The sequence below is a fragment of the Mus musculus genome, chromosome 4 (genome assembly GCF_000001635.26).
Source record: "Mus musculus strain C57BL/6J chromosome 4, GRCm38.p6 C57BL/6J".
In the NCBI taxonomy this organism is placed as follows: domain Eukaryota; kingdom Metazoa; phylum Chordata; class Mammalia; order Rodentia; family Muridae; genus Mus; species Mus musculus.
The window spans coordinates 105,036,662-105,063,510 of record NC_000070.6 but is presented as its reverse complement, the minus strand read 5'-3'; the positions used below and the strand labels follow the sequence as shown (position 1 = coordinate 105,063,510).

At 40.3% G+C, this 26,849-nt stretch overlaps 1 protein-coding gene across 2 annotated transcripts in view; it reads left to right on the top strand.

Moving 5' to 3' along the window:
- The window catches only part of Prkaa2 (protein kinase, AMP-activated, alpha 2 catalytic subunit), an 80,250-nt gene that overhangs the window by 46,388 nt on the left and 7,013 nt on the right, over positions 1–26,849 (top strand). For both annotated transcript variants that reach the window (NM_001356568.1, NM_178143.2), the window contains 6 exons: positions 11,502–11,595; positions 12,165–12,309; positions 14,090–14,177; positions 16,196–16,420; positions 23,285–23,789; positions 26,686–26,812. In NM_001356568.1, coding sequence (NP_001343497.1) covers positions 11,536–11,595; positions 12,165–12,309; positions 14,090–14,177; positions 16,196–16,420; positions 23,285–23,789; positions 26,686–26,812 — 1,150 coding nt within the window. In that variant the 5' untranslated portion in view covers positions 11,502–11,535. The remainder of the gene's footprint in view (positions 1–11,501; positions 11,596–12,164; positions 12,310–14,089; positions 14,178–16,195; positions 16,421–23,284; positions 23,790–26,685; positions 26,813–26,849) is intronic.

Sequence of the window (26,849 nt, the reverse complement as noted above, 5' to 3'; positions counted from 1 at the left end):
GCAAGGTAGCCCGGGGCTCGAGTCACGAGTCGAGTGGAAGGGACTTGTGCCCCAGATCAGGCCCGGGTAGCCTGCTTCCCTATGTACCGCAGTCTCAAGTTCCGCGCGATTGGATTGGGGCAGGCACTGTGATCCACTCACCAGAGGTCTTAGGGTCCCGTGGGGAGTCCCGTGTGGACCCTTGCGGGTGTTGGGCAAGACTCTGCTGGCAAGGTAGCCCGGGGCTCGAGTCTCGAGAGGAAAAGATTTCTTTCTGGCTAATTATTTTAATCTTCTTCTGTAAGCCCGTCTTCAGCTTTTAAGCAGTGTTCACCATCTTAGATGTTGTGACGCTCAGGTTTCCATGACATAATCTTTTAGTTTTCCCTATCTGTTTTCTGCCTAATCTTAAAACATTCTCTTTATCCTTACCTTCAGTAAATACATTAACTATGGTCCTTCAGCCTGCTGAGCTCACGTACCCTTCTGCGAGCACACGTCAGGGATTTCCTTTCAGTGATTTCTTTTGCACCAGAGCGTCACTTGTCATCGCTGTAAGGTTTCCCATTTGTTTTGCCGTCCTGAACATAGCTGTAACAATGGAAAAGAGTACTCTCCTAGGGCAAGACTGAGTGTGAGCATCGGGGGAAGGGAAGGTTGCTATAACGGCCAGAGCCCAATGGAGATAAGGTCACAGAGGAGACAGGTTTGGGTCTTGTCCTAAAGTGAGGACTTTGGGAGAGATAGAGGATTGACTGGACTGTGGTATGGAGGAAGAGAGGAAGCAGAGAGACCAGCAAGAAAGCCATGGCTCTTGGCTACCTCAGAGACTATGGTAGTTTTGACCAAAGTGATGGATAGGTCTGTGGTGTTTAGTATAACAACCACCCACTATCCACATATATTTTTTTAAAGATAGAATTAATTGTAATTAATAGTTTAATTTTTGTGGTTAGTAATACTACTGACAGAACAGATATGAAGCAATGTATCTATGGATGGTTTCATTGAGTAGCCTTACTAGATGGAGAGATATGGTAAATTCATTGTACATTTTACATTTTAATTTATTCTTTATATATTATATAACATATCTAATATGCTTTGATCATATTCGCTCTCTCCTATTCTCTTATCCCATCCCTGCTCTAGATATTTTCTTCTCAGTAAGTTCCCCTCCTGCTCCCCCACTTCTGCTTTCATGTCTTTTGGGGTGCTCCATTCTATTTCATTGAGATTGATTGAGTGAGCCTTGGCTAGGGAGATTTACTTGAGCAAGGATAGAACATCAGCGGCCAATCATAGAAGAGGATGACTATCCTTTCCCTTTAGTCATCTGTCTATAGCTCCTCAGGGAATGGTGGGGCCTCAGGAGTCCCTGCCTGACCATGATAGGATGGTGTTGGGCCCAAATGTGTGCAGAGAGGACTTCTGTGTGCCTATGAATGCACAGCTCTGTCATGAGCAGAAGGGAGTGTTGCACGGTATGCTTTCCCATCTTGTACATTTATTTTACATTCTTTCTGTCCCTCTTCTGTGAGGTTCCTTGAGCCTAGGAAGGAGTGATACAATGTTCCATTTAAGGTGGATCTCACACAGTCACTTATTTTTTAGCACTTTGACTAGTATCTAGTCTCTGCATTAAGCTACTGCACACAGAAGTGTATGTGACCAAGAAAGCAGTACTAATCAGTCAAACATTAAAAGGCAGTGTAACACTCTGTCCATTTAGCAAAATTACCTATTATGGATTTTAGAGCCAGAATTAATGAATTTCTGCAAGGTAGGAAAGAAGGAATACAGAAAGGAAATAAAGGGTTTGTAGTTTTGGCTTGAACCATCAAGTAACAATAGTGGTAGCACTTTCTGAGAAGAATGAAAGAAACAATGAAGCTGTGGTGATCATTAGGAACTGTTTTAGCTCAGTTAAGCATTGTGCCCTACTATACATTCGAATGGAGATGTCATATAGAATCTTCTCCTATCTATCCCATAGTAAATGCTCAATAATTACTTGTATATATAAAGAGGGAATGGTGTAGTAAACCCTCAACATTTCTATGAGGATAGTCAAGAACAAAAGAGTGAATGTGAGTGTGTGTAGCTGAGTGATCTCAGTGTAGCTGGGACACAAAGTATGCATAGGAGAAAGGAGGAGCAAGCTGAAGACCGAAAGGTGGATCATTGATCCATCACTTCACAAATAACACCTTTGGGTGTTGATGATACATTAACAGACAAAGGCCATTCTGTATGGAAAGACGGGAAGGAGAGAGAGGGAGAACATACATGTACAGGGCATTGAGGGACAGTGGGGGAGTAGGCAATAAACCCATAATAGCCAACTATATCATAGGCAATAAAGAGGTAAGGCACATGGAAGAGAAATTATTCATGGAGCAACTGACAATGCAAAGAGGTCTGAAGTGGAAAATTCAGTAATCATGGAGGAGAATAACCTAGGGCAGTGGTTCACAACCTGTGGGTTACGACTCCTTTGGGGAACATAGATCAGATATTCAGCATATCAGATATTTATTACTCATAACAGTAGCAAAATTACAGTTATGAAATAGCAATGAACCAATTTTATGGTTGGGGATCACCACAACATGAGGAATTCTATTAAAAGGTTGCAGCATTAGGGAGGTTGAGAATCACTGATCTAGTAAAGTCAGAAATAGAAAGGGAGCCATACTATATAGGACATTATTGAATATTGTTAAGGACTTTAACTTCCATTCTTGTGTGAGATGAAAAGCCACTGAAATACGTTGATCAGAAGTGAGACGTCATCAGACTTACCACTTAGACCATATTAGGGCAAGTGTGAAGTAAGGAGAAAGCTATGTGTCAGCTGCAGCAATCTGGTGATGGTGGCATGGAATACAGTATCACACAGATGCTAAGACACACTCCTGTTCTGTATTTGCTTTCAAGGTAGAATTACCTTTACTGACAGAAATATAGCATGTGAAAGAAGAATAACTCCAAGTCCCTCGTGTGGGTAAATAAAGGAATCTTGTTGCCAGTGACTGAGAGGGAAAGGTCCCATGATGACCAGGTTTGATGGGGTGTAGGAGTTAGGATCAAGCATTTTATTTTGACTTTATGAAGGTGAAAGGAGGCACCTAGTAGAGGTATTTTTGAATACCTGAGTCCGGAATTCAGGGAAAGTTTTATAGAGATGGCATACTCTAAGGTTGGGCTGATGAAAATGCTAATGGAACCTATATTAATAAGATGAAGGAGCCAGGCATGGTGGCGCACACCTTTGATCCCAGCACTTGGGAGGCATAGGCAGGCAGATTTCTGAGTTCGAGGCCAGCCTGGTCTACAGAGTGAGTTCCAGGACAGCCAGGGCTACAGAGAAACCCTGTCTCGAAAAACCAAAAAAAAAAAAAAAAAAAAAAAAAAAAAAATCCAAACCAGCGGCCCAGATGAAGCTGTTGCTGAAGCCATAGAAGAGTGAGAGTTGAAATCCAAGACTTAATCAGCTGTGCAGAGGCTGAGGTCAGAACAGCGAACCTAGGTTCCAATGTCTACAGGTGGATCAGTGACTTAGAGCCGTTCCATAGACCTCATCTGCAGCAGGAGACCAGACTGAGCTCAAGTGCCAGGGACAATCATCCTTGACGTGCATGTTGGTTATCAGATGACCAGTTTTGGGGCTCATGGCATAACAGTGCTAGGAACCACCACTTTATGGAATCCAGGTGAGAGAGTCAAGACCTTGCTCTGTTGTGTCCCCAAATTCTTCCTCTTCCTCCTCCCCCTCTTCTTTTAAAAATTGTTTTATTTTTAATTTTATGTGTGCTTGTGTATGTGTGAGTGTGTTTGTACATGTGTACACATGCATCCATGTGATTGTAGGTGCCTCTGGAGTCCAGAAAGGAGTGTTGGATCTCCTGCAGCTGGAGTGGCAAGCAGTTGTGAGCTACCACCAAGTGTGGTGCTGGGAACTGAGCTTCGGGCCACTAAGCAGTATTGCCCTTAACTGCTGAGCCATCGCTCTCTCTCATAAACCACCTTTTACTATACTATGGACTAACTTAGGAAACAGCTCCGTCTCACACGCTGTCAGCTGTTCTTACTGCTACTATTGAATGAGATGAAATGAAACCCGAGAATGGACTGATTAGATTTGGTGAACAGGAGGTTACTATTTTTTGTTTGTCTGTTTGTTTTTAAACTTACATTAGAATGTTAAAGGCAAAAATCGTAGATGAAGAAAGAATATGTGATGAGCAGAAACAATGGTTTAGACAGGAGAGGGGAAAGGGGACAGTACTAATTAGAAGGGCATGTATTGTCTTTTACGGTAGGTAACGTTATAGAGAAGAACTAGGTCAAGACCAAACAATAGATGTAGGAGATAAGTTCTTTAGCAGGTATAGGGACAGAATTCAGTAGATAATTCAAAGAGTTAATCTTAGAAAATCTATGACCATGGATTTTTGCTGTATGTAGTGGGAGGAGAAATGATTAGAAATGAGGAGGTCTAGGAACAGAGAGAGAGGGGAGGTCGGGGGAGAGGGAAAGAATCATTACTATGTTACATTGCCTGTTACAGAGGCCCTGGGTTTTTCTTTGATATTCTTTGCTCATTTGTTTTGAGATATGTCTTACTATGTAGCCGAAGATGTCTTTGAACTTGCTAGGTAGTGATCTTGAACTTATTCTGAGGAAGATTGGAGGAAATTTTTCTTTGCACCATAGTTTATTGCTAGATTGTTCAAATATTATAGCATTTAAGTTTTATTAATTAAAGGGGCTGGAGTCAGCAGTTAAGAGCACTGGTTGTTCTTCCAGAGATCCTGGGTTCAGTTCCTAGTACTCTCCTGTCAGCTGGCAACCATCAATAACTGTAGTGCTATGGGCTCTGATGCCCTCTTCTAGTGTGCAGATATACATGCAGACAAAATGGTCGTATACATAAAAAGATAATTTTAATATTTAGTTAATGAATTGATGAATCTAGACTAAATGGCTACTTGTATTTCAGAAGGAGAGAAAAGAGAGACATTGTTTCTTTGGCTAGAGGTGCACAGTGTCATGTAGTTGTTAAACAAAGGAGATGGCTATCTGATCAGCTCTCCAGCTCTAATAAGAGTTATGCACTGCTCATCATGATGCTCTAAAGGACAGGTGGTAAAATTGAACTTAGCCTCTTAAGGACAAACAGCCTGATGTTCTCTGGAAAACAACTGTGAGCAACCTATAGATTAAAACAGGCAGAGCCGCCAGTTACAATGTGTGGATGGTATTTGGATCTAATTCCAAAAAACGAGGCACAGAAACAGGAAAAGCATTGTAATCGAGAAGCCTTCTGATCGGATATTTGAAGATACTCATGGTTTTCTAACTGTGCGTCTGGTAGTGATATACCTGTACAATTACATTTTCCGGAGATGCCCATTAGAGTATATTTAATCTGCTTATAGAGAAAAATGAAAGCAAATTCAGTGTGCCTTGGTAGCTAGAAGGTATGCTTTATAAAGTTAGTAATCAGTACATATTTATTCTATTTTCTAGACTATTATGGAAATAATTGATATTTATATACATGCATAAATTAGAAAAACATGACCAACCCAATAAAATTTGCCAAAAGACACAAGTATTTCTTGGAGAAGAAGTACGTATGATACTTTGCAAGTACTGTAAGTCCACAAGCTTTCCAGTCATCTTAGTATCGCTAAGCTCTCTTCAGAAAACAGCTGGCACTGAAATAGAGCACTCACATGCGCTATAACGTGGCAGTTCAGCCCATCAGTATATAGCAGGAGAAAAATCTTACCATGTACCAAAATGGTCAAGTAGCACCCAATAGCAGAGCTGTAGGAATCAGCTCAGCACCTTTCTGTGGCAGACAAATGAATAAATAGGCTCTGGGAATAACCGGATAAACACAGTGACCGGTTCTATAATGGTCACGTCGTAAGACTGTGGCACAGCAATGTTGACTGACTTTCAAGAAGTTCTCCAATAGTACTTATGATATATACCATTTTAAACCTAAAAGCATTAAGCTAGGCACATGAATACTAATCACTGTTAAATATAAATATATAAATATGGATGTATATATTTTCATACATCAAAATAAAACTAAAACGAAAGCAAGAGAAGGCTGAATGGGCCTCAGGACAGTGGCTTTCTTGGGTGAGGGTACAGGGTGGCAGTGGAGTGCAGTTCTCTGTGTGGCTGGCTACATGGGAGGGATGGGGAAGGCCCTGCCTTACTGCTGGTGAGGCTTTGTATTTACCTATTAGGATATTGTTAAAAACAGTAATCAACTAAAGAAAAGACCAGGACAATAATCACTGCATTTTTATACTGCTGAGTTATAATTAAAGAAAAATCTTACTCTATATATACTTGACAATGTAAATAACATTTTAAATCTTTATAGACATTACCCCTGAACAGGGATGTGCATAAATGTTGATTTTTGGCTCACTTCAGAAATATTTCTTTTTTCCTTGAGTTGTATATATTACTTTGTGTGTTTCTTGCATAAAAATAAGTATAACCTTACTAGTAGACATTGCTTAGGGATTGTCTAGCTAATTGCTTTTTTTTCTTAATTAAAAATGCTTCTGAAAAATTTCCTAATGCATATTATTTTCCACTCTGTCACATTAAAAGAATGCTGTTATGTGTGATGATTATTATTTATTATATTTCTTGTAATATTTCCATGTAATTACCAGAAGTTACCTTTTAATAACCCAGGAACTTGCCTTTCCCACCAAGTCTCTAATATGAAGCTGTTTTCCTAGGACTCTTCTTGTTTCCCTTTAATAACTGAAATTTTATTGGTTGAAATTTTGCCATGTTTTTCTTTTTTACTTTCAGTTCATTCTGGTATTGATTTGAGCTATTTACATATTTTAAAGTAGTAATTTCTACATTAATTTAAATAATTTGTTGTAAGTACTTTTCCAGATGCAAACTCATTAATCAAATTATCATTCTAAAACCTGTAATTATAAACTGAGAGATATGAGTTGTACAGCCTAGGTAAATGTGTCTCTGCATGCAACTTGCCTCATTGACACTTGGGAGCTTGCCTGGGAGGGAAATTCTAAGGCAAGGCTAAGCCCTGTCAGAGGTACTCAGGTCAGTGGAAATAGCCTGCAGGAAGAAGCTGCAGCAGAGGAAAATAAAGCATGATTAATAAGTAGTGAGACTATAACTGTGGGTTTCATATTTGAGAGATGACAGAGATAACATGACCTGATTAATTTGGAGCTTTAGGGTTGATAGAAAACCTCTGGGCCTGAAACTCAGATATGTGCTGAAGAGAATCCTTGTTCAGTGCCTAACTATAGCTAGGTTGCAAGTTCCCCCATAGAGGATCCAACTTCTGGTTTCACACCCGGAGAATACAAGAAGGGATTCAATAAGTATTAAGACTCCTTATTTGATTAGTTATGCCTGGCTCATTCATGGTAGCCTCAGTTTTCTTTGCTATGAAGTGGCCTTTGGTGTGTGGTAGCATGTGCTGTGGCGTTGGAGGCTTCATGAGACTGTTCAACCCAGCACTATCCTGTGCAGACTTGTGGTGTAGTCCAAAGGATCGTCAGTGAAGTGTGAGTTTCATCATTTTATTCATGCCTCATTCAAAGTGGATAAGCACAAATGTGACTGGTAATAAATAGTAAACTAGACCAGAAAAAGGAGTTGGTAGCAGTAGATGCTTCTGCCTGCTGTATTCAGTTTGTTTGAGCACTCAGTACCTGTCAAAATAGCCTTTATCAGAGCATTTCTGTCAAGAGCTCTAAATAAAATTACCTTTCCACAGTTCACGTGAAATAGTTTCAACCTTATTTCTCTTATAGCCATTTGTTTTTTACATAAAATGGGATACCCTGCCCTTTGTGGCCTTCAAAGACTAAAGATTACCACTTGAAGTATCTTTCCAGACTAGCCCTGTAATTTCACTTGTGATTTCAGAATGTGGGAACCAAGGAGGGAAGATCATGAGTTTGAGGCAAGCCTGGACTCTATAACATCTATCTCAAGGACAGAAAAACTAAGAAAGAAATATTTCTACAGACGGTCTTTTCCTGTGTTTAATTTACACATGATGTTTTCCTCTTAGTATAGAGTGTAACGCATCTACTCGATGGCTATTAGGAACCCAACCCACCGTCAGCTAGAACATACTTGCTTTATTACACATTAATAAAATATGGCCCATTGGTAGACAAAACAGCGAAGGGCTCCCTACTGTAACAAGTTCTCTGTCGAGGTGGAGTGCCTGGAGACTGGCGTCAGCTCCTTCCTGTGCATTCTCCTGAGTAACTTGAAGCCAGCAAAGTCCTTATTGCTGTATTTATCAGCCTTTAATAATAACTCATTATTAAACTAACAGTACTCATAATCAACGAAACTATAGAGAATCCTTTATAAAGAAAATGATACGGTTTTAAAGTAGGACAGTATCCATTTGTATAAATGTGGAAGCAATCTTCATTTAAGACATTAGCATTATTTTTAACTCATTTTCAAAATCTGATTTTGTAATATGTGGAAGTAATAATTTTCAGAGAAAAAATATTTTGTAAGATTAAGCTGATTTCTTACTATTTGTTTAATAAAACCAGCTTTTAGGTGTCTGCACACACATATGTGCATGCACACACACACTTTTATTGTAAGACTATTAAATATGTAAGAAACTGAAGCGGTGAGCCCGTGTCTCTGGCATTCAGCTTCAGGGTCAGCAGTGTGCTGCTTTATCTCCTCCCCACCAGGTCTTCTTGCTAGACCATCTCACTCAGATTCAAAGTATTTTTAATGTGTAAGCTGTCCAGTTTCATTTTAAATGAGATAAGCATAGAATCAATATCACATCTAAAAATAAAAGCATAATGAGTCTTATTAGTAATCTAGTCAGAGTTCAGATTTTCTGTAGTACTTCACAACTTCCTGTTGTTATGTCTTGTGTGTATGTTTGAGACAGTCTTTACTGGTTAGCCTAGGCTAGCTTCTAAGTCATTGTTTTCTTCCACCACAGACTTCTAAGTACAGGAATACAGGGCTGTGCCACACACTCAGATCCGTTGGTTAAATCAGAGCCAAAGCAAGTGTATGTAGTGTAGTGTACTGGCTGTTTTGTGTGTGTGTGTGTGTGAACTTGACACAGGTTGGAGTTATCACAGAGAAAAGAGCTTCAGTTGGGGAAGTGCCTCCATGAGATCCAGCTGTGGGGCATATTCTCAATTAGTGATCAAGTGGGGAGGCCCCTTGTGGGTGGTGTCATCCCTGGGCTGGTAGTCTTGAGTTCATAAGAGAACAGGCTGAGCAAGCCAGGGGAAGCAAGCCAGTAAGGAACATCCCTCCATGGCCTCTGCATCAGCTCCTGTATCCTGACCTGCTTGAGTTCCAGTCCTGACTTCCTTTGGTGATGAACAGCAATGTGGAAGTGTAAGCTGAATAGACCCTTTGCTCCTCAACTTGCTTCTTGGTCATGATGTTTGTGCAGGAATAGAAACCCTAAGGCTTGGTACCAGCATAGTGGGGTATTCCTGTGACCACCTGACCATGTTTTGGGGAGGACTGTGGAATACTTTGGAACTTTGGGCTAGAAGATCCATTTGGTGTTAAGAGCTCTGTGGGATGTTGTGTAGGAGCTTGGAAGATAATGTTTCAAACAGTGCAGGATGGAGGCCTGGCTTGTGAAATTTCAGAGGGAAGATTAAAGACTCTTATCAGATATCTTACTGCTATTTTGATTGTGAAGATTCTGTGGTTCTGGTTAGCTGGGGCTGAAGAATCAGCTAAGGATTAACAAGATACCAGAACTACTAAAGCAAAACCTTAGCATTACTGGGACTATTGATGCTGGTTAGCTGGAGCTAAGAAATTATCGGTGATTAAGAAGAGACCAGCATCATTGAGGTGACATCTTTTGGGAAGTGTTTCCTGAGAGCACAAAGAGGCTGTGTACCAGAGATAGCCAAGGTGTGCTTTATGCTGCAGCTGTACTTGGTAATGTGTAAGAGCCATCCAGGTGGTATTGGTTTTGAAGGCATGAAGGGGTCATGACGAGCAGCTGAGGCTTGGCACTATGAGAGGCCATGGAAGACCATTGGTGAAGGTGCAATTGATGGCCCAGGACTGAAGGGGTCATGCAAAGGAGTTGTCTTGGCACCATGAAGAGAGCTGAGAGGTTGTTGGTGAAGCCTAGTTATAGTGGAAGACAGCAGTGTTTTGGAGATGACCACCAAGAACAGCAGCAGCAGTGGAGTATAGGCATCTGAAGCCTAGAAGACAAGGTGTGTGCTACAAAGGGCAGAGCTGGAGAAGTGAACCAAGCCCTTGGAGAAATTCAAAAAATAGTGAATGAATCCCAGATTTTGGACAGCTGGAGTTTGATTTTGCTTTGATTGTGACTGTGCCCTGATATTTTTCCCTCTTGAAGGAAGAAAGTATTTTAGTGGAGCCCACAGTTAAGAGACTTTGGATTTTAAAAGAGATTGGATATGTTTAAAGGGATTGAACTTTTAATATGTAAAGACTGTGGGACTTTTAAACTTATTTAGATCTTGGGGATGAATAAGAAAGCAAGTGTTGAGACTTATTTAGTGATGTGTTTGTGTGTCAAGTTGACAAGGGGTCAATTGTACTGATTGGCTTTTTGTGTCAACTTGACACAGGCTGGAGTTATCACAGAGAAAGGAGCTTCAGTTGGGGGAGTGCCTACATGAGATCCAGCTGTGGGGCATATTCTCAATTAGTGATCAAGTGGGGAGGTCTCTTGTGGGTGGTGTCATCCCTGGGCTGGTAGTCTTGGGTTCATAAGAGAGCAGGCTGAGCTAAGCCAGGGGAAGCAAGCCAGTAAACAACATCCCTTCATGGCTTCTGAATCAGCTCCTGTATCCTGACCTGCTTGAGTTCCAGTCCTGACTTCCTTTGGTGATGAACAGCAATGTGGAAGTGTAAGCTGAATAAACCCTTTGCACCCCAACTTGCTTCTTGGTCATGATGTTTGTGCAGGAATAGAAACCCTGACTAAGACATGTAGTTTTCCATCTGCCCGTCTCTCTGATTGCTTCAGTATATAGCTTCCTTCTCGCCCCAGCCACTTTTAAGAAAGGATGATTTGTCGATCTACTGAATTTTGCTAAGTATTATATCTTTATGATATATTTTATATGTCTAAGAATATTCTAAGCATATAATACCTACCTTTATTGGCTAAACAAATTTTTGTTGAAATGGAAAAATGATTAACTATGTTTGTGAAGATTTGAAAGATAACAAGAATCTGTCAAGCAGAAATCTGAAGGGGAGTCTATAAGCCTCAGAAAGTGGGAGACTTGTAACCTCCTTCCATGCTTATGGCACTGGAGTTAGTTTGATAACATTGTAAAATCTGTTGCTGTCCTAGAATATTATACAAACATTAGAATATGAGTTGTAACAAGAATAGCAGATGGGGTTGGTTATTTGTAGGCACACCATTTTTTACTAACCTGCTTTTTTTTTTTTTTTTTATTCCCAACAAGCTACCAGGTGATCAGCACTCCGACAGACTTTTTTATGGTAATGGAATATGTGTCTGGAGGTGAATTGTTCGACTACATCTGCAAACATGGGCGGGTGAGTGACATATTTTCTAGGGTATCTTTTAGTCCCAAGCTAAGAGAGTGGAAGGAACTGGAAGGAACTAACCACAAACATATTTCCAGTGCTTTAATTGTTTCTGTAACATGGACTACATATACAGGACATATTTTCTTTCTTGAGAAATATGCCTTTTGTGTACTAATTTGGAAACTGTATTGCACTCAATCACCAAGTGATTCTTGTGCTTTTCACAGTCTGTTCTGTATAAAATCATCTTGAAGCTTCAATTATTTTCTTTTCATAGCATTTTCATGTAAGTTCTGTTTTAGTTGGTTTTGCTGACTCCTCCAAAACATTGTGCATATTTAATATTGGTTGAAAATTAAACATCATTGCCAAGCAGCCAAGCCAAAAAAATCCATCGAATACTATTTTGAGCTTTGGCAAGGTTTTAGCTGGTTTGCTTTGTCTGACTTGTTGGATTTCTAATTAGTTGATTTTAATTAGCCTGATCAGTTATATTTAGACTTGTTACAAAACTGAAGTGCATAATAAATGATGCCCCAGATAGTCTTGATGCAGCTTCTTTTCCTGCTTGCTAGGTTGAAGAGGTGGAAGCGCGCCGGCTCTTCCAGCAGATCCTGTCTGCCGTGGATTACTGTCACAGGCATATGGTTGTCCATAGGGACCTGAAGCCAGAGAATGTGCTGCTGGATGCCCAGATGAACGCTAAGATAGCTGACTTTGGTACGCCACTCCAGGGTTGCCCAGGGCTGTGTAGAACCTGTAAAACCGACCAGTATCCATTCACCCTCACAAATCCTGCACCACAAAAAGGGGTTGATTGCAGTTCACACTGGCCTATTTTGTTTATTTAAATCAACTTAAATAGTACTGAGGTTTCTAGAAGACAGATCCACTCAACATGCCTTTCCTCCTAAGGAAATGGTACCTATTTTATTTTATTTTATTTTGGGAGGGTGGTGGGTGCTGGGAAGAGAAGGAGTCCCAAATGCCTTTGACAAATGTGTTGATGCAGTAGATGCTTTCTGGTAAATGGACAAACAAGTGTGTGAACGTTTGTTCTTAGCTTTGAAAGCTTTGTGCTGCTTCTGAACTGAGCTTGGAAAGAAAGGCCTGTCAGTCTTAGGGCAGTATCTAATAACTTATGAGTAAATGGGACGTTAGTCCTTGGTAGGAGACAGGGTAAAAAGTACATTTTTAATCAGCATACACTTTCTGGCCTAAACACACCTGGAAAGGCTGCCCCAATGGATGTCTGAGGATAAGACAGGACTTGACCGTCATGAGAGCATCATGGAAGGTGTGCAGTTCAGGGTTGCATGCTGCAGGTTTTTATCTGTTTTGTACCTATCTTTTTTTTTTTCCTTCATTTTTTCCCCTCATCTCTCTTTTGCTCCAGCCCATAGGTTTTTTATTTGTTTCTCATTATGGATGGTTGTGAGCCACCATGTGGTTGCTGAGATTTGAACTCATGACTTCCCAAAGAGCAGTCAGTGCTCTTAACCACTAAGCCATCTCACCAGCCCTTGTACCTGTCTTTATTCTAGCTTTACCATTTCTTCTAGCAAGTAGTTCAGCTGGAGCTTTGCTTCAGAAGATTATTTTTACTATGTTGAACCAAAGCTCTCTAATTATAAACCTTTCCCAGGAAGTTGAAACAGGAGGCTCCACCTGGTAGCAGTGAGGCCCCATCTCCAAGGAAACCAGCCTGCTTATCAGCTGGAGCTGCTCTGCTGTCTAATTACAATAAAAAAAAAATTGACTTTTACTATGTATCCCTGGCTAGTCTGCAACTTGCTATGTAGACCATGCTGTCCTCAAACTCCCAGAGATCCTCCGTTCTATCTCCTGAGTGCTGGCACTAAAGATGTAATACCCAGCTACAACCTTTTAAGAAAGACTTTTAAAAGCAGTTTTTGTCTACTTGTTTGTTTTTTAAGTAGCAGCCTATATTTTATTTCTTCATATAGAGAAGTAGATAATACATGGTGCTTCTGTTTTTTAAAACAGTAATGTAATTTCAAATAGTCTTTTTTTTATTTTTGTAATGTGTGAAATGAGTCAAAGTTTTCATGTAGTGCAGTTCATTCCATCTACACATGTGGTTCTCTTCAGCGTTCAGTGTGAATGATGTGTGTTCTCTAAAATGATTTCTTTCTCGTCTAAAAGCAACTCTCTAATTAGTAACACACTAACTTAAAGATTTATGTGTGTGCCTCTGTGTGTGTGTGTGATGTCTGTAGGTATATATGTAAAAGAGTACAGATGTGCATATTGGTCAGAGGACAAGACTCCAGAGTCAGTTTTCTCTTATCTCCCTTTATGATCCATGGATTGAATTCAGGTTGTCAGCTTTGCCCACTGAGCCATCTCTCCACCCACCATTACATTTAAACATAAATAATGAATATGATTTCTGAAGCTTACAATAATTGAGAATTTTTATTATAGTTTTACCTATATCTTCCATATCCAGGATCTGATAAATTGCTTTCATTTTCAGGACTATCTAATATGATGTCAGATGGTGAATTTCTACGAACTAGCTGTGGATCGCCAAATTATGCAGCACCTGAGGTCATCTCAGGAAGGTAATAGTTTTAGAGATAAGTAGAGATTTTTGTGACCTTGCATCCATTTTAGTAATATTTAATTGTATTTCCTTTGGGAAAAGATTTTTCAACATAATAGAAACAGTTGTTCACATATTTTTTATTATAGGCAGAATAATTTTTTAAACTCCATGTAGGCATTCTAATGCATGCGTTTATGCATTTTGATTATAATACATATGTTCATGCATTTTTTTAATTGGTGAAGGCTAAGACAGATCTTATGCAATGTCTATTTTCTAGTCTAGAAAATGTCAGGTAGCTGTAAAGATTTGCTAACACTTAAGCCATTGGCTTTACTTACCAGACATAGTTATTTAAAAATAGTGTTTCACAGTCTCTAGGCAGTTGTTTTATATTCTGTCTCTGGAAGAGTGAAATTTGGGTGACACTATGATTTCAAGCAATTAAACTACACAAATGGAGACAGTGAAGTCTCTCGTGTAATTAGCTCAATGGTGCATTAGGAAATAGTTAGGGTCTGGTTGTATAAGTTAACAGACTGTGTTGAGAGAAGTACTGAGTAGGTGCTTACACATAGAGATTGTGTGAGTCTTAGTTCATCTGGGCTGCTGAAGAGCACCGTACACCATCCTAATGAACAACCGCAGTCTGCCTGTCCTAGCTCTGTAGCTCCACAAGGATTTGGTGTGTGTAGGGCCTATTCCTTGCAGCCCACTGTCTCTTACTGTAAGTGTGTGTGGTCAAAGGGTAATGGGATCTCTCTGAGATAGTCTTTTATAGGGCTTTGATGTTCTTTACAAGAGTTCCACCTCAGGGCCAGATCTCCCTGAAATAACCACTTCCTTTTACCACCAGTTTGAGGTTAGAATTTCACTGATCAGTTTTAGGGAACACATTGATTTAGTAAGGAGCTTGGGTGATGCAGCAACTAAGGTAAATTAGGGGCAGCACTCTAGTGAAACAGATTATGTTCTTTCCACTGGAGCTGTAGACATTTTTTTTTTTAACCTCAAACCAGAGTTTGATTTTGGAAATGTGCTATTGGGAATGTTAACATAGAAGAAGGGCAAGCCAAAAATAGTGAGAGGCATTGTGGTGCAGAGCCAAGTTGTCTGGATCTGAGCTGTCGGTAGCTGACTGTCCAATAAATTAACCAATGATTTGGAAAGAGAGTAGTAGGAATTCTGTCATACAAGGGCTGGAGAGATGGCTCCATGGTTAAGAGCACTTGCTCAGAGAACCCAGGTTCGATTCCCAGTACCTACTGGAGGGCTCCCAACTCCCAGGGAATCTGACACTATCTTCTGACCTCTCTGGGAATCAGACATACAAGACATAGATGCAGTCAAAAGACTCATACTTTTAAGATAAAAATTTAAAAATAAATAAGTAATGTTTTAGAAAAGATACAAATTAAACATTGTCTATATGGTACTAGTAAAGTACTTTAGTTAATTTCAAGTTTTGTTTAAAATGTGTGCTAAAGTGCAAAATTTCTGTCACATAATCATTTTCTTTCTTGTAGTCATTCTGGGAGTGTGAAGCACTATATATTATTTTTTTCTTTTAGTTTGTGCTTATCTACTTTGTTTCCTTAAAGAAATAAGAGAGAAAGTGTGAATGTGATTGTTTGTTTGTTAGCTGGTTTGTTTCTGAGACAGGGGCTTAGCACGTTACCCTGGATGGCTTGGCGCTGTCTAGATCAGGCTTGCCTAAAACTCAGAGATCTGTCTGCTTCTGCGTTCCAAATGCATGCACCATCTGCCTGGCCAGAAAGTATAATAAATTTTAATTAGCACTTATAACTAATATTTAACAAATAAAATAAGTCTTTTGACAAATTTGTGTAATTAGTTGGGCTGATAACTTTCTATGAAGAGTAATTATTGAGGTTTGGAAATTGCTATGTATTTCAGTGAAGACTTTAAATAGCAATATAACCAAGTTGGTTTTGCATTTATCATGTATGTAAGCAGGATACTAACAGTGAGGGGACGTGATACCTGCACTTAGGCTTGTGCCTTCCTTCTCAGGCTGTATGCAGGTCCCGAGGTCGATATCTGGAGCTGTGGTGTCATCCTGTATGCCCTTCTCTGTGGCACCCTCCCTTTCGATGATGAGCACGTGCCTACGCTCTTCAAGAAGATCCGAGGGGGTGTGTTTTACATCCCAGACTATCTCAACCGTTCTGTCGCCACTCTGCTGATGCACATGCTCCAGGTGGACCCCCTGAAGCGAGCGACTATCAAAGACATACGGTAATTATAATTTTGAGCATTTTGCACATTTTCTCATTGTAGTAACTGTGATACTGGAATATTTGTGCTCACCCAGGAGGATGAGGCAAGAGGATCTCCAGTTCAAGGCCAGCATGGGCTATAATATGACTGTCTCAATGACAAGGGATTTTAAAATTTGGACTTAGGCAAACCTGGTGATGTGTCTTACCTTTCAAATGTCTTACACTGCTTGTATGCTTTTGGCCTAATTAGCACAGCATCTGAGGCCTGTGTGAGGAGGAGCCAGTCTCTTAGAGTCTCATCTTGCCTTCCTGACCACATGCCTCACCTTCGATTTTAGGTTCTGTGCCCTCGATTATATTATTCTGCTCTCATTATTTTCTGCACCCTCTCACCTGATAGCATTCAAGTCATTTTACGTTCTGCTCTCGTGTCCCAGCTCTGTGGAATCATTCCTGCTCTCCTCTTGCTGTGTGGGAGCTTCTGGTTGTGCAAGGCAGCCTTCAGCACGTCCCTTGTTATTTCGCTTTCAGTGTCTGTTCTTTCTCAGAGTGCCTCTCCTCTCCTGCATTATAACTCTCAGGGAACGAACTGTCTTAAGAACCTTTCTGTTTACTTCCCTGCTCCTTCACTGATACTGAAAGTGGATGTTGAGAAGGGATCTGCAGACATTTCAGATGTGGAAAGTGGAGAACTTTGTGTTTTGGGTGTGGTTGGTGATGTACTGCATTGCTTTTTCTGGAAGCCTTACCACCATGTTATAACTGGCTTATCCTCTTTACTTACAGTATCTAATACAGTGAAAATGCCGTGTAAACCTAGTGCTAAGGGAATAAGCACAAAACATGTCTATGTTCAACTCAGATGCACGCATTGTCCTCACCCGTCCTTTCCACATCCCCTGCCCCCACCCCACCCCCACCCTCTGCTTCCTGTATTTCCCTTACACATTATGTTTGCTTTCCATCCCTACCTTTCTCTGTTAAAGCCTTATATTTCCCATCTTATGGGCCCCTTTCTAGTTTCCTGGCCTTCTCTCCATACTATTCTTTAGAAGCTGGAGTCCTGGTTGGAGAGGACACGGAATACTTGTCTTCCTGAGCCCCACTATGGTTATATGACTTAGTATATTTAAGAAAATAACTTCTGTTTTGATGCAGTAACTACTAGTGGATTTGCTGTGGAGACTCACTTGGTCGTTGAGGAGTTAACTATTGTAATGGCAGGAATGATATGATGCCCTCTACACGTTCTTTATGTGTTTAGAAGGCTTTAGTCTTATCTAAGGTTTCAAAGTGTGGTTTAGAAGCAGACTCTTCTGACATCTTCCCCTAAAGCCAGTGGAAAGGTTTTGACACATGTGTCCTGTGGAGCATTCAGAGGGTGCCTGAGGTGGTGGTTCCTGCTGGCTGCTGCAGCTCTCCTGCAGGCAGGGTGGAATTCTTTTCACATTCCTCACTGCTGTGGCTAAATACCGGCAGGAGGCAACTTAAGGGAGGAAGGACTGTGGTTCAATGCTTGAGAGATGTAGCAGTCCATTGTGGTGGGCAAGGCAGGAGCCTGAGGGGCTGGTCACACTGCATCTGCAGTTAGGAAGCACTGTGGGTAGAGAGGGCGCTAGGCTCAGAGGCCGCCCCCCCCCCCAGTGGCCTTTGTCAGTTACTTTGTCAACTGAAGCTCCGCCTCCTAATAGATTCTACAACCTGCATAAGTGGCATCACCATGTGTCCTAACACAGGTCATAAGGGACATGGACATTCTGCGCTCAAACCACAACATTGTTTTCTTTCTCTGTCCTGTTCCAGTTCCAGGCTTGTGCATAAGAATGTACAGCTGTAAAAAAGCTGCCAGATTTAGTTATAGAAATGAGCCAACAAGGGGGAACTGTCTGTTCACAATTCTTTGGAATAAATAGTTCTTCTAATTGGGTTTTTTTCTCAGAAGAAAAATTAGGCATGTTAATATATTTGTACTTGCTTATATAAACACTTGTAAATTTAGAATAGTAAAAGAATTCTGTTATTTAAAAACAACTCTTCATATATTTATAGACTTTAGAAGAAAAATGTAACTAAATCTATTGGGATGAATTAATTGACCCATAGGAAGTGCTATAAAATAGTGATATTTTAGGCTATAGAGGGATCGCTTAACCATTACACAATAAAGCTCGCAGCCGAAGGACAAGGTAATAACACTTCTATACTTAAAGTAACAACTTAGATTTATAATTTCCACTATTTTATGTTTATGTTCAATATTCCAATATGAGAATTTTTAATTTGATAATGTTTACTTCAAAAGGAATAAAAGTTAAAAGTTTTGAAAGTTGATATACAGCAAGCATTTTGCTATACATTCAACCTGTTTTGTTATATTGACTTTTTCAGAGGTAGCTGTTCTTATTTTCATTTTACAACAATAAACTGAAATTGAGGTTGTGTCATGACGTAGTTATATATCCGTTTGTTTCTAAGTATAAGTTACTTTAAAATACGGACCACATTTTTGTATTAAAATATACCACTTGCATGTGTGACATATATTTATAATGTGAATTATCCTGCTCTAGAGTATCCAGCCAAGGGCTGTGAACATAGCTCATTGGGCATGCTTCTGGTACAGCATGCACAGAGCTCTGAGTTTGTCCCCTAGCACTGCACAAACCTGGCATGGCGGTGTACATCTGTTATCCCAGCTTGGGGTGTGGTGGGAAGGGTGAGGCGAAGGGTTAGAAACTCAGGGTCATCTTTACTACATAGCAAGCTTGAAGGCAGCCTGGGCTACCTGTAAAGGAAAAAAATTGGAATTCAAAGCCTTTTTGAATTAAAACCGATGCTATTTTTACTATCCTAGATTGTTACATGAGTTATACGGCGTTTATTTCTCTTTAATTCCCTCATAATACTTTGTATTTCTTTTATACTGTGATAGTTATTGTGGAAATTGGGGATAATGATCTGACAAGCTTCAGGCAGGAGTGTTTTACATATCAGAGTTTTCCAGGTTTTGAAATATTTGCATAGATTTTTTTCCCAGTTAACCATCCTTATCCAAAACCCAGAAATGCTTTAAATTCAGAAGTTTTAGAGCCTAAAAGATTAGAGATTTGGGAGCAAAAAGATTGGAGATTTGGGAGCATTAAGAGTTTGGATTTTCTGGTTGGAGATGCTCAACTTGTCTGCACAATATTCTCTTCAGCAGACGGCTTAGAAAAACATCTCTACCTGTTTGCTTTCTTCCAATATATGTTTAACATCTGCTCTGTGAGAGGTCCTAAGTTGAGTGCCAGAGATACAGTGATAAACAGGAGAGACTCGTGCTCTTGGAAATCTGAGATTTGTTTCCTTCAGCTTTTTTAGACCTAGTAGTAGCATTAATAGTAGTATTAAAATTACTGTGCTTGAAAACAGTGGATCTGAAGCTTAATGGTGGATACGGATATTGTCTTTTCCCTGGTTATTAATTGTGATCTTATTCCTTAACATCTTTGTTTTTTTAATTACTCCCCATTTATAGTGAAATCACTGAGAAGGGGTTCCTAGATTGAGCCATGCGAGCTTGCTACTTTTGTAGATCTAAAATTAATTGAATATCAGAACCTTCACCTATTTACCTTACTTTTGCGTGTGTCTTTATGTGTGAGGTTATACATTTACATGGGTGCCCATGTGTGTGGTAACCAAAGGACAACCATCCATGCTTTCGTGCTGTTCCTCAGGTGCTAGCCAATCTCTCTCTCTCTCTCTCTCTCTCTCTCTTTTTTTTTTTTTTTTTGAGAAAAGGTCTTTCTGGCCTGGAACTCACCAAGTTGGCTAGGAAGGCCAGCCACTGATCCCAAGGGATCTGTTTCCCTAACTCTTAGAATCAAGTTAATCTGAAACTTGGCTAAGTGTGCTGACTTATAGGTGCCTTCTAGCATCTGGGAAGCTAAAAGGCAGGATGATTGTAAGCTTGGGGCTAACCTAGGCAATGTAATAAGATATTGTCTTAAATACTTTTGGTTCTTTGAAAATTTAGTACTTTTTATTTTGATGTATTTTTATTATATTCATTTCCTCTCTCCATCTCTTCCCTTATTCCACACCCATGTCTCTCCTCTCCCCTCTCCTCCTCCCCTCCCCTCCCCTCCCCCCCCCTCGTCCAGCTACTGCTATCCATATAGTCTTGGGTGTGTGGTCATCAAGTGGAGCCTTTTAGACCTACCATGGTTCACAGTCCATAAAGCAAGCTAGCAATAGCATCTTAGCTGGGGGTGAGAATTCATACCCACTTCCCTTCTCCATTCTGGGCTCTTGTCTGGCCTGAACTTGCCTTACCTAGGTGATAAGATTCTATTAAGCATGTGCATGCATGTGTGTGTGTTACCCAACTGTGGTTGCCATTCCAGATAGATGGAATATTAAACAATAGGCCCTGATTTTTTTTTTTTTTTTTTTTTTTTTACAAAAACCCTGGTGGCTTTCAGTAATAGAATTCTAAGTTATACCAAAGACAAAGGCATATATGGAAGCCTTCAGGAATTGCTAAGTATCTTAGGCTTTCTATTGCTGTAATAAAACACGACCAAAAGCAACTTGGGGAGGAAAGGGTTCATTTCATCCTATACTTGCAGGTGACTTCCTTCACTAAGGGAAGTCAGGGCAGAAACCTGGAGGCAGGAACTGAAGGTAGAGGCCATGGAGTAGAGCTGGTTATTGGCTTGCTCCTAATGACTTACTTGGCCTACTTTCTTTTACAAGTTAGGACCACTTGTCCAGAGGTGGTATCACCTACAATGGGCTAGGCCCTCTCCCATCAATTGTTAATCAAGAAAATGCCCAACAGACTTGCCAATCTTATCCAGCCATTTTCAGTCAACATTCCCTCTCCTTAGATATGTCTAGATTTGTGACAGCTTGACAAAGAACAACCAGCACACTAGGTATGTAAAAGTGGTGGTTCTTAATGAAATGGGAATTGTAGAGAACTCCGATATTCCACTACTCCATCCTTGTTATTCCAGTGATTTTCCTCAGCCATGTTGAGTGTGAGACTGTTGGATCTTAAGGCTTCTATGGAGCTGAAAAGAATGGATGTTTAGGAGAGGCAGTGTAAGAACCCACGTCTCACTTTCTTACTGAAGTTATAAAGCTAGCTTTTGAGTGAAACTCCCAGATCATTACAATCCATTGGGAAATTTTTATAGTTATAAAAGGCTAATTTGACAGTTTTGCTACAACAGTCTACAATACTTGATTTCTTTTACCATTCTGTCCCATGTCTCAATACTCTATAATGTGACAAAACCCTTTGTTGTCTCAAGATATTTTCATTTCTTGCATCTTTTGATGCAGTAACTGACTTCTATGCATTGGTTGGTCTGTCTGTCTGTCTGTCTGTCTGCTGGTCATTCTGGTGTGTGCCCAGTGTTCGTTTGCGTGGCTTCACTGCTCAGCCTCCCACTCGGAGCCATAGGCTTTCATTTACTGGTTTCCACCCCCAGGTTTTATCAGAATATTTGTGTATTTGTAACCATTTATTTTTAATATTTGTTTACATTCATCTGGTATATAATCTCTGAAGACTTTTTGATAGCAGTCATGATATTAGACATAAAGGTCCAGAAGTGAAGGAGAGTAAGATTAAGAGAGCAGCGTGCAAACATCTTAGTTTTAATATCTCTTTATCCTCTTAAAAGTTATTGAGAATGTCAAAGAAGTTTTTAATGAATAATACACGAGTCATTAGCATATAATAATTAAAATTAGGATTAAGTTTACTTAAAATCTGTTCATTTAGATGACTTTTTAGAAACAAACAACTAAGAATTGGACCTAGAGCCTGTGCCTCCTCGGCAAACACTCTTCACTGAGTTACATCTCTGTCCTTCCCCTCTGCTTTTATATCTATCTTATTGGAGATGAGCTCTTACTAAATTACTCAGAGTGGCCTCTAGTTTCTTTTGTAGCTGCAGCAAGCCTTGAACTTGAGATCCTACTGAGTCAGACTTCTGAACAGCTAGGATAGTAAGTGTAGTGGGAAAACTTTTCAGAAACATTTTGCAAAGCATCATCTTACATTTTTATAAGTCTCCTTAATGTCTAGTTCAATCAGAAGCAGGCAGATCCTCAATCTACTTCTTCATTTAATCTTGCAATATTTTATATTCATTGCAACCACTGAGGAAAATGTGGACTCAGGCAAGTGGTTGGAAAACAAAGGAATATTTGATAGCCATCCACATGATAGTGGTATTCTTGATACTAAACCAAAGCTTTACATACTAGCTTACAGCTTTCAGTATCAACTGAGAAGAAAATGAAGTTTTGTATTTTACCGCATTATAGTTATATAATAATGTTACATTTTAAGTGACCTTCTCATGCATGTGTAATTTTTTCACATCGTTGGGAAATCTTGCAATATTGAAATATACAAATTTTCAACATTTCATTTTACACTATAAAAGTCAGGTTCAGTATTATTAATACTAGCAATCAGAACATCTTTAGATCTTGAGAAACCATCAAACTCTAGGAGGCGGGAGCAAATTACTGTACATATCTGAATTTCTTGGAAACTTAGGATTCTAACACTGGCTACAAATATTGCCATCATTTTCCTCAAAGTGACAGACTCAATTTGTTCATTTTCAGGGAAATATCTTGAGCCTAAATATCTGTATTTATTCAGGAATAGAGACTAATTAACTGGAGTAGGGGCACATGGCCCATAGTGGCATAGAGATTAATTAACTGGTGTAGGGCCACATAGTCAATAGGCAGAACTGGGACTTGAGACCAGTATTTTAGAGTCTTTATGCTGTATTGCCACATGTCTACATTATGTGAGACTTATCAAAGCATGCTCTTACAATAGTGTGTATGGTGTTTTTCCTAGAGAACATGAATGGTTTAAACAGGATTTGCCCAGCTACCTATTTCCTGAAGACCCCTCCTACGATGCGAATGTCATTGACGATGAGGCTGTGAAGGAAGTCTGTGAGAAATTCGAGTGTACAGAGTCAGAAGTGATGAATAGTCTGTATAGTGGTGACCCTCAAGACCAGCTTGCAGTGGCTTATCATCTTATCATTGACAATCGGAGAATAATGAACCAAGCCAGTGAGTTCTACCTCGCCTCTAGTCCTCCATCAGGTTCTTTTATGGATGACAGCGCCATGCATATTCCTCCAGGCTTGAAACCACATCCAGAAAGGATGCCGCCTCTCATCGCAGACAGCCCCAAAGCACGCTGTCCACTGGATGCACTCAACACAACGAAGCCCAAGTCTCTAGCTGTGAAAAAAGCCAAGTGGCATCTTGGAATCCGAAGCCAGAGCAAAGCGTGTGACATTATGGCTGAAGTGTACCGAGCTATGAAGCAGCTGGGTTTTGAATGGAAGGTAGGAAATCACGGCGCACTAAGGCTGTTGGTACAAGAGAGTTTTCTTACATAAGGAATTGTCAAAGTGCTTGAGTATTGAGGTCCACACAAAGTTGGTTTTGATTTAGAAATAATAGTAGCAGGCTTCATGCTTTTGGTTGACATGGTTCATTCTTTTAAATTATACAACACACACAGTCGAAACATAATAGAGGACAAAGAGCTATTGATGCTGGGGACGTATTTCGATTTCCAGCATAGCATTCTTGGCCGTGCAGTCGAAGTTATCTGCAAAAACAGCTCACCTCTCTCAGCATGGCTCATAGCAACAAATGTTGGAAATCTTGAAAGGCAATTTCTTTGACCTTTTTTCTTTTTTTTTAGGAAGTTTGTTTTCTCTCCATGCTTTTCTGGCGTAGATAGTCGATGGCTAGGACGACTAGTATTTGGTATCTATTATGCTGTTAAGACATGTTCATTCAATCAGCAAATGCTTTTCTTTAAGTTGAGAAGTTCTCTCATCTGGCCTTTAAATCCTTGACATGTTAGTTGCTTTATTCATGCTGTGACAAAATACCTGGCAGAAGGAAGGGGGGAGGGGGGAAGGGGGAGGGAGGGAGGGGGAGGGGAGGGAGGAAGGGGGAGGGAGAGGAGGGAGGGGGAAGAGAAGGTTCATTCAGTCTCACTGTTCTAGGACACAGGCCATCACAGCAGGGTGTCATGGAGGCAGTGGTGTGAGGCAGAAGATCACACCATGTTCAGTCAGGAAGCAGAAAGCAATGGCTGCTGGTGCTCTGTTCACATCCTCCCTTAGTTCAGGGCTCCAGCATATGGAATGGTGCTGCCCACATTTAGGCTAGACCTTCCCACTTCAGTTTCCCTCTTCTAGGAAATATCTTACAGACATGCTTGGAGGTGTGTCCATGAGGTGATTGTAGACCTTGTCATGATGACAGTATTAACCATCACAAGTCTACAGTTGTCAACTGCATACCAGATCATATCATTTCAAAGCTATAACCTTCCATCTCTTCTTCCCATAGAAGCATAACCATCTCATGATATAAAGGGCATTCAGTACAACTTCAGAGACCCCATGGTCTTTAGCCAACACTGTTCAGTATTAACTATCATACTTCATTATGGCATATTTTTACTACAATCAACAAATAGTTTTACTTTCTTTTCAATTTAGCATTCTGTTGCCGTTTAACTCTATTTGAATATATATGGGACATTTTAAAAAATGAGATATCCCTTTAACTGTTGCTCTTTTCTTGAAGGTGATAGATGTGTTTCTCTCTCTCTCTCTCTCTTTATCTATTTTCCCCAAGATAGGACCTGTCCACTATGTCATCGTGGCTATCCTAGAACTCATGTGTAGACCAGTTTGGCCTTGAACTCATAGAGATCCATCTGCTTCTACCTCTAAGTGCTGGATTAAAGGCATGTGCTATAACAGGCCTATTTTAGTTTTTAGCAACTTTGTACATTATAAAGTGAATTCTTGATATTTTCCCAACTCTCTCTTATTCCCCAAACCCCAGTACCCCCACTTTTCCCTACTTGTCCTCTTCCAGATTCATGGCTTACGGTTTTGTTGTATGAGTCATTAAGGAGAAAAAAATTCAAGTTTATCATATGAGTATTCAATATATTTTAATAGATCAGTTTTAGTATGCTTTCATTTATTATTTTACATGATTAAATAAACTTAATATTTATTTAAATTTAAGCCTATTTCCTTTTTCTGAAGCTACTTTATTTAATTAAAATTTTTTTTTGCTGGACATAATGGTTCATGACTGTAATAGCACTTCAGAAATGAAATCTGAGGCAGGAGAATATATATTTAAGACCAGTATGGGACCCTGTCTCATTATATAAATATGTAAATAAAAGGAGATGCCAATATTTTTCCAATATCCATGGAAAGAATTTAGAAACTAGTTTGACCAACGTTCTGAAGACCCAGAGCCCTCTTTATCTGAGCTTCTGTTTTCTGAAGGTACTGACAGCATCCTCTGGTGGTGTGGTATCTGGGTACTGACAGCATCCTCTGGTGGTGTGGTACCTGGGTACTGACAGCAGCCTCTGGAGGTATGGTACCTGGGTACTGACAGCAGCCTCTGGAGGTGTGGTACCTGGGTACTGACAGCAGCCTCTGGAGTTGTGGTACCTGGGTACTGACAGCAGCCTCTGGAGGTATGGTACCTGGGTACTGACAGCAGCCTCTGGAGGTGTGGTACCTGGGTACTGACAGCAGCCTCTGGAGGTATGGTACCTGGGTACTGACAGCATCCTCTGGAGGTATGGTACCTGGGTACTGACAGCAGCCTCTGGAGGTATGGTACCTGGGTACTGACAGCAGCCTCTGGAGGTATGGTACCTGGGTACTGACAGCAGCCTCTGGAGGTGTGGTACCTGGGTACTGACAACAGCCTCTGGAGGTGTGGTATCTGGGTACTGACAGCAGCCTCTGGAGGTATGGTACCTGGGTACTGACAGCAGCCTCTGGAGGTGTGGTACCTGGGTACTGACAGCAGCCTCTGGAGGTGTGGTATCTGGGTACTGACAGCAGCCTCTGGAGGTGTGGTATCTGGGTTCTATTGCTCTACCTGATGTAAACCACTAACATTTAGTTCTCGGTTATTCCTTCAAAACAATTGAAGAAGAGGTAACTAAGATCATTATTAATACTCTAGAAAGGATCCATATCTGAGTTAAGGCTAGACTATCGGATCTAAGTTTTTAATAAATGCTGTTGTTGGTGGGATTAAATATACCAAACTATTTGTAACATACAGGAGTCAGCCATAAGTTCTTCTCTTGCTCACCTATATTTCCTTTTGATGTTCTTTGCTAAGATGGGAGACATTGTGTAGTTTTAAATTTTTATTTATTTCTGGCTTTAGGTAGTGAATGCATACCATCTTCGAGTAAGAAGAAAAAACCCAGTGACTGGCAACTATGTGAAAATGAGCTTACAGCTTTACCTGGTAGACAGTCGGAGCTATCTTCTGGACTTCAAAAGCATCGATGGTAAGGAGGCCAGCAGGAACGAGTCCTGAGAAATAAA